The 8,548-nt window shown below is 39.5% G+C and overlaps 1 protein-coding gene across 2 annotated transcripts; it reads right to left on the reverse strand.

Annotated features, from left to right (window-relative positions):
* Positions 1 to 1,712: 1,712 nt before the first annotated feature.
* On the reverse strand, positions 1,713 to 5,754 carry LOC114141478 (troponin I, slow skeletal muscle-like). 2 transcript variants are annotated; one of them, XM_028012034.1, is made up of 8 exons: positions 5,657 to 5,754; positions 5,227 to 5,260; positions 5,084 to 5,125; positions 4,670 to 4,711; positions 3,578 to 3,709; positions 3,411 to 3,500; positions 2,696 to 2,878; positions 1,713 to 2,614 (listed from the first exon to the last, which is right to left on the reverse strand). In XM_028012034.1, exons 3-8 carry the CDS (start codon positions 5,102 to 5,104, stop codon positions 2,513 to 2,515), a joined length of 570 nt encoding a protein of 189 aa, XP_027867835.1. In that variant the 5' UTR covers positions 5,105 to 5,125; positions 5,227 to 5,260; positions 5,657 to 5,754; the 3' UTR covers positions 1,713 to 2,512. The 2 variants fall into 2 exon arrangements, with proteins under 2 accessions (XP_027867835.1, XP_027867833.1); XM_028012032.1 differs by lacking the exons at positions 5,084 to 5,125; positions 5,227 to 5,260; positions 5,657 to 5,754 and having other exon boundaries at positions 4,670 to 4,750.
* Positions 5,755 to 8,548: the final 2,794 nt, after the last annotated feature.

Here is an 8,548-nt window from a genome sequence, read left to right on the forward strand (position 1 = left end):
TTTACTCTGAAAATAAAGAAAATTCTTTCTTTGTGTACAGATCTTTGAACCAAATCTCTTTGAAAAATGTATTTTCCTACAAGTTAAATTCAAAATTTTTCTTTAGCTTGAAAGAGAGCAGCATCCCAGATCCTTACTGCGCAGAGGGAAACTGAGAAATATACTAGAGATTGTTTCTATAGACTGCACAGCAGAGGCAGTCACAGGTAAGATTCATTCTTCTTCATCGATTCTCTCTAATCCCTCAAAGCAAAGGAGATGATGATGATAAAAGAGAAGAAGATGGATTACAGAGCCTGTTTTACAAGTCAGTCGGGTGCTTAGGGAGGAGACCTTTTAAAGTCCATGTCTTGCACATTCTACTGCGTCAGCAGTTTCTTTGAGCCTCAGCAGACTGAGGCCTGTGAAATGTTGAGCTGCTTATTTTAAAAAGCCACAAAGAATCCTTGAGGAGTGAGACAGAGGCACTCAGCTGCTGAAAAGCAGCTAAGCCACGAGTCTCGTTGAATCATAGAGGCAGTTTTCAAATGTTCCCTGGTGAAGCAGAACTATTCATAACTGGAGACAGGCTGCTTGCACAGTCGCTCGAGGGAAAGCTGACACTAGTGGGTCAGAATTCCACTCCCAAATGTGTTAGTGTCAACGTAAACCCACATGCTAAATTCCACGTAGCCTTTTGCAAAAACCTCAAAGGAGAATTCTTTGGGTTTTTTATGTTTTTCTTTGTGGTCAGCAAGAAGCAAGAAGTAAATTGTTTTTGTCACAATGACTTTTAGAGAATTAGTAGAAAACAATCCCAAAAGTATAACTAACAAAAATTCTCATGCGAGTGTCGTCTCTGAGCTGGACTCGCATTTGGTAGAGAGATTCAGAAATCAGATTCAGCTTCTAGATCAACTCCAAACCCTTGAGATATTTAATTATCTTGACCAGGAGAGCTCATATAAGTTCAGGCTACTGCAGTTCAATGGCTTATAATTTCAGTGCAATTATAAAATTTTGTTGTTCATGTCCAGTTATTGGGACAACATTAGCGTATTTCTTTCATATGTGATGAAATACGCAGATCCTCCATTCAGCTTATTGGATATTATTTCTACCGAAAAAAAATATATATTACAATTGCACATGTTATTTAAAAACTAATGGGTAAGAACATTATGAATGGAAATTTTTGACGCCTCGTATCAAAATTCCAGACTTCGATACCGTCTAGCGCTCCTCTGACCCAGTGATCTGGACGAGGACTCGCCTCTCTATCCCGCCCCACAGTCAAAGCACCAATAAACACCTGACTTCAAACCGGCCCTGTCTGACCGGCCCGACTGGAACCATAGCTCCTTACCGGCCCGGCCAGCTCCGCGGACGAAGATGCAAAAGTGGACTTTGGTTTTTGGGCAACACTGAACATTCCAGCATGAGAATGACTCAAAACACACAGTTACAGTGGCGATTAACTGTTTAGCTATCTGGAAATAAAACATGTTTGGATGGCCCCAATTAGATTCCCGACTTCAATCTGAGAATTTGTAGAGGGCACCGAAGATTAGAGTGACGACAACACGGCTTTCCGGCCAGCAACTCTTGTAGCTCATTAAAAAGGACACACGCCACACTTTTCAGATTTTTAATCACAAAAAACCTTCAAAAAGCTTTTCCACTCGTTATGCTCTGCTTTTTGTTGTTACAACAATAAAAAAGTCCCAATGAAATAGATTAAGGTTTGTGTTTATTATGTGTCACATTGTGGAAAGGTTCATTAAGGTATATTAATACTTTTACTAGGCACACAAAACATTTTCAGCTGCTTGGACACAGACGGACTGCTTCACAACTCGCCCCTAACAGCATGCGGCACAAAATTGAGGCTACATTTGCTGGGAACATGAGCGTGGCTGCTGTTGCCGCTGCTGTCGTGCTTCCAATGACACTCCCAGGTGCTAAATGCCACGTCAATCCGGCGACATGCGTAGGGGAAGCAAAGGACTGCAAGCAAAACATAAACCAGCAGTTTATGCTTTGCACTACAACTCGTTATTTCTTTTATCTTCCCCAAATACATTTTAATGCTTACTTTTGGTTGCTGAGGGAGTCACAACAAACATAGAGGTCACGTTGTCATCATGCCGTCTATTTAAATCTGATGCATTTCTGGGAACACCTGTCTTTTACCCCTCCCTGATTCGTTCATTGTCCTTTTTATAATTCATCACAGCATCGCCGCGCTCCCTTTGTGCCTCGTGTAAACTAACGGGTTCCAAGAACGTGAAACATGATAAAGTCAGCTACAGATATGGAAACAGTGATCGTTTTTTTTTTATTTAGCTCATCTTTGATCACTAAGTGTCAGAACAAAAATAAAAATCAATACTGGGTTGCTACTTGTCTTAAAATGTTGCATTGAAAAAAAAAAAAAAAAAAGCAAACAAAGATGCCAAAGTTAGCCTTCGAGTAAGTGTGGCATATTTTCTTTTGTTCTCCCCGATGAGTGTCCAGTTTTGGCTTCGACATCTCATTGCGCTCCGCCACCGGTATCGAACATCTTCTTGCGGCCCTCCATGCCCGACATGGCTTCCACGTTCTTACGCCAGTCGCCCACTTCGCTGGTAAGGACCTGAGGAAGAGATCAAAACACTTGAAATATTGAGACGGCCTAAATGAAGCACAGATGAATAAACGGAGAATCTACTCATACCTTGTCCTGCTTGACATCTTCCTTTTTCACAGACTTGAGGTTGGCCCTGAGGTCCATCGAGCCTTTGTGTTTGGAGCCCAGCAGAGCTCTCATCATCTCGTCTGCTGAGACCCTCACCTTCCTGAGGGCGGGCTTTTTAAACTTGCCTCCTAGATCCTGGACTTTCAGCTTCAACTCGTGGATCTAAAGCAAAATGTAACAAAACGTGAACATCCTGTTATAGTAAAGTATTTGCAGCGATTCCACTTATATATATAAAAAAACTTTTTTTCTTTATTTTTGCTCTATTCCTATTTTCATTCAGAACCGCAAAACTTATGCACATTTAGGAAGAAAGAATAATGTAACAAATTATAACATGAAAATAAAATGCAATTTCATGATAATTTCTTTCTAAATTTACTGAAAAATGAAACAACTTAGATATTTAGATAGAAATAATAATAATACAAGAATTTTAATGTAATTTGGCTGGAAATCACATGGTTTCATTTATTCGTTTAGATGTTCTCATTTCTGGGGGGGGAATATTTGCAGAAATTGCATGAAAGATCGTCGATTTCCCAGTGAGCCGTGTGGTTGCAAACCTAGGTGACTGGAAAGTTCAACAAACTTAAAAAAAGAAACTATGTCTTTAGTCTCAGGTTTTCTAAGTATATGTGTATAATTAAATATATTGCAAATGTATGTAAGACGTGACAAAGTAGGAACTTACGTCTTTGTTGTGTTTGCTGACTTTATGTTCGCAGTCATACCTCTCTTCATCCACAATGTCAATTTTTTCATGAAGCTGCTTGCACAGTTTCTGAAAGGGATATCTTCACATTACAGTCCAATAAGTGCGTCTAAAAATAAACTTCATCTGGCATAAATCCCTCTTACTTGGAGGTCATCCAGCGACAAACCGGACAGTTGCAGAGGAGGCAGCTTTTCCTTCAGGTAGCGCCCTTTCTCCTCCTCCCGCTCCTGTCGCTCCCTCTCCAAATCCTCGCATGCTCTTTGGAGGAGCAACATCTGATCAGAACAGTTAGAAACAATGTTGGTCCCAGGCCGGATGCAGTGGATTGCTTCCCCTTGTTTTTTTGTTTTTCTTTCACAATTGTCACACCTTCAGAGTAATTCTCATAAAGACAAAGGAAACAAAACAGACCGCTCAGGAATAAAGTCGCGCAGAAGTAAAAAGCAGGGTTGGAATACAACACTGGTCCAAGCTTTGCACATCTAATGGTGCACTGTTCGGTTCACCACAATTCAAACCTGAGCTAGACGGGAGAGCATTAATCAGAGTCCAGGTGGGAGAATCTTTCAACTTCCAGCAAAAATAAATAGAGCATTCTTTGGGGGACGAATGGCAAGAAGAAAGCTACTTTAAAAAAAAACAAAAAACGTCATCTTTGATTTGCCACAAGCCAAATAAGGATCAGTAAAGGCACAGAAGATGTTCCTCTGGTCAGATTAGACAAAAATTGAACTTTCAGGACCTACTTGCAAAAATCCAAAGTTGGCAAGAAAGCTAACACTGCTCATCACCCTGAACACATCATTGCCACAGTCTGGTAGTGGCAGCATCATGCTGTGGGAAGACTTTCCTTCTGCAGGAAAAATTCAAACGTGTCCGAGACTGAACATCATCAGCACCTTTAAAGATGCCCTGCTTGTGCAAATCTAGTGGAGACATCTTTGCAGAGACATAAAAACAGCTATCAGTGCAGTGAAATATGACTGATGAATAATAAAAACGGCACACTTCCAGGCTTTTATTTGTAGGTTTGCACTGCTTTGTAAATGTCTATTACATCACATTTTCATAAAATTGAAAATTTGACTTAAAGGGAATACTTTTGCAATGTATTGCATGCCGTTTTAATTCATCAAAATCGCAGAATCTCTAGACTAGGACAAAATGTGAAATTTCTGTGCTGCAGGATTGTGGGGGGTAAAAAAAACAAACAAAATGTGACATTTGAAACTTACTTTGAGGGAGAGCTTTCGGGACGCCGAAATCTTTGACTTCGGCTGTGGGAAACGAAATTCGTGCATGTAGTTACGTGACACAATTTGTGCAAAAACAAAATCTTCACATTTCTACTAAAATCACACAATTTCAACATTTTTATCACTCCAGAATATTTGTGTTTAAGCTGATCAAGATAGCTGTGAACCGCTTCATGTAAAGGGAATGCCTAGAGAAGCTCAACACCACTCGCTGCGGCCACATGTGCAAAGATAACACTTTATTATTAGGACGGAGTCAAGCGGAAAGCTCTCAAGGATGCCGATAGCAATTTTGACAGATAACCGCCGCCACATCTTTGCCATGTCTGTAAGGACAATGTGTCCTCTGTCCCATGCATGGAGGATTAACACAGTGGAACATAGCTGGCTCACCTTATCCCCTTTGGGATTCATGGCTGCACGTCTGCGAAGGGCCTGAAACGGCAAATGGGGACATGTGAGACTGCTTATCAAAACACGAGCAGTTTGGTTTGTTAGAGAATCACAAAATGGCATCAGAAGTGGGATTTTATTACCTCAGTTTACCTATAATTATAAAAAATCAACCACCTGGAAAGGAAACAAAACAAATCTTATTTCCAATTCATGGCTATTAATTAACCATGTAATTCAGGAAGATTAAAGCAAGGGCAAAAGAACAATATTTCTTCTGTATTTGGCTTCATTAAAAGTTTGGAACCCGGCATCAGTGTTGTCACTAGGACCATCTAAGCTAAATCAAATGTGTTGCAGTTCAAATCTTTTCAGCAGGTTGATTGTGAATAACACATACACAAGTAAGCAACAAAGGTGAGCTGTTACCCAAGGCATGTCATTTTTTAATACAGAGCTCCAGATTTGCTCTCCTAAGTAGCCCGATGATACTTTTGACTAAATAAAAGCATCAAAAACTAGCGATTGGTTGAGATTAAGTCATATTTTAAACAAACTCCAAAGCAAGTTTACCTTTGAATGGATGTTTGCCGACGTGTGGAGTCAAACAGCAGCTGCTCCAGACAATGGAAAGCTTTTTATATAAAGAGGGGTGAGGGGGCGGACAGTAAATATAACGTCTGGTCTGAAGAATGTGCTGGCACGAGACCAAGAAGAGAATATCTCCTCCCTAACACTGTAATAACGCCACATAGGGGGTAATGATCTATCATGAGCGCTGCTTTAATGATATCATCTTTTCCCTCTGGTGTATGATGTGTTTCACTCTTTTAAAGTGAACAACCACATTAACACACTTCTCCCCCATCCCACAAATTTATTTGGACTCAGTTTACAACTAATAGTCATCTCAAGGCGAACTCGTATCCAGCTGTTTGTTCTTAATCAAACTATCTAATTGATTCCAATGCAAAGCGTTCATATAGTCACATTCAGATTGAGTAGTGTACAATCAAATTCAATTTAAATTATGGTACAGTGCAGTAAGATTAGATTTTTTTCACTAAACACCAATCGGTAAAGATCTATGTCCAGCTGGAAGGACTGAGTTATTACCAATCCTCCTGAGTAAACATGTGGTCATTTCTGGGTCGACAAAAAAAAAGAAGAGAGCACACAGTTTATAGGAACCATAGTGATTTTACTGAGCAAATAGATACAACCAATCACCGAAGCACTGCACCCAGAGTCTTTGCTATGGAAACAAACAAAAAAGAAAGAAAACAGAGCATATGCAAAGTTTATGGCAGCAATAACTCCATTAACGCCGCCTTGCTGGGAAAAGAGACGGCCGAACACGGCATCAACAGGCCTGGGGTACCTTCAATGGCTCGAAAAAAAGGCAGAGAACAAAGGCGAAGGCAGCAAAAATTGCAACTAATTTCAAATAAATTTATTCATAATGAACAGAACTAGAACTACTGTACATTTTCTCAATTAGTCTAGCCTTTTTTTAAAGTTTCGTATTTATTTTCTACAAGTGTTCTTCTAGCCAATCATCTATCCATTTAATATTTTTGTGTATTTTACATCAAAAACAACTAATATTTTCGCAAAATATGTTTCAGCTATTGTCTTTCTATTTTGTTTATGAAAAAAATATTACATTCCCTAACTTAAAACGATTCTAAAATGATATTTAATAATAATAATAATAATAATATATTCTTCTGAAAATAAGTTGGTCAAATAAAATAGGGCGGTAGCTTTGGACATTTTAGCCTTTGAGTTGTGAAAGGCATTCATTCATATGTTTCCAAATTGTCACTCAAAACATTTGGCTGCAATTTAACTTTTTAAATGAACTACTTTGACTTTCACTCACAAGGATATTCGATAGTGATATTTGTGTTAGAGGAGTGCTTCCTGGGTTTCTGCATGAATCCAAAGCTATTCTTAAACTAGCTGGCTAGTTTAAGAAACGGCAAACGTTGGTTGAGATTAATTTCCCAACCCCCGTCTCCTCGTTTTGAAAATATATATATATGCATATTCTTTGCATCAAATGTAAAAAGATTTAATTGGACATTTTCCGAGCACTGCTGCCTCCAAGCCAGGCTTTAAATTTGGAGTTGGCAATGTCGCCTCCATGTTTGTGTGGGCTGTCCTCAGGCATTTAGGCCACTTTAAATTGCCCTTTGGTGTGAGTGTGTGCATGCATAGTTTCATCTCCCGGGTGTCTCTTAAACCCAAAACTACAGATTTGTTGTCTCTGTTTGCACATCTCTTTATCAACGCTTTTTAAACAATCAATGCTTTTTAAACTTTCTTACACCGATGCCATACTTTCAGTGTCATCATTTTGTGTCATTTCATAAAGTGATAAACAGAGTACTAGCAACTGGAAGGACAAAATGACCCATAATTTCAACATCAAGTTATTAGAGACATGGGGTTTTTTTGCGTTTCAGAATTCACCGCGAGGCACTCTTTGACCTCTTTGTCATAATAAACCCTTTTGTTCTGTATTTTCTATTTGTATCTCCTTTCATCAGTTCCTCGGCGTGGCATTGCGAAGATTTCAGAGCGCGAGCGCTAATCTTGACCCGAGCTGCCACACTATTTGTAAATCACTTAACCCCTGCTGCATCAAGTTTCTAATCTTTCCAGAAGCTTCCACCGGAATAAAGCTGATGTGAGCGTTAAGGTGTTTTGGGTAAACTGAGCAATGGCTTTCTTAGAGGAACACGAAGTGCTGTGATAAAAGATTACTAGTCAACAGACTTGTTAAGGCTTCTCAGAGATTAGAAACAATAATGAGAGCAAAAGATATTAGTTTGCATAATGCGACAAGCTCATTTGGTGTGTTTTCTTGTTTTCCTGTCCCATTTGTGATTTTCAAATTAATTAAAGCTCATTAGAGTTTATTTTAATTTGGAGACATTTTTTAGTTATATTGTGTCGGAGATGTAAAGAGAACAACAACACCGGGGCCAATAAGAGGAGAAAAGCTGCATGGAATAACAAATGCTCTGTTATCCAGCGAACCTCAGCAGGTGGGGGAGCTATTCCTGACGCAACCCAACTCCGCTACTGTCACCACCGAGACGCATGTGTTTTTATGATGCACTTTGAAGTGCTGTTGCTTTAAGTTGATGAGTAACATTTAGAGTACGGACAAAAGGGAACTGTAAAAAAACGTAACATGAAACTTAACGGTTTAGTGAGTTTTCACTAAATTCCACACATGGGCATGACATTACGTCGCAGCGGTTTGGGTTTTCTATTCATTTCTGAGAAAATTGAGTCGGTGCAGATTTTAGGTCGTCCAGAACACAACAACCCTATAAGCACTTAAACGGGAGATGGCCGAAGGTTTTTACTCGTTTTCTGAAGATGTTTCTCGTTCTTCGCTTGTTATTAGGATGTTGGAGCATTAAACTGGAGCCAGAACAGTCCCACAGA

Source organism: Xiphophorus couchianus, unplaced genomic scaffold (genome assembly GCF_001444195.1).
Source record: "Xiphophorus couchianus unplaced genomic scaffold, X_couchianus-1.0 Scaffold1000103, whole genome shotgun sequence".
NCBI classification, from domain to species: Eukaryota; Metazoa; Chordata; class Actinopteri; order Cyprinodontiformes; family Poeciliidae; genus Xiphophorus; species Xiphophorus couchianus.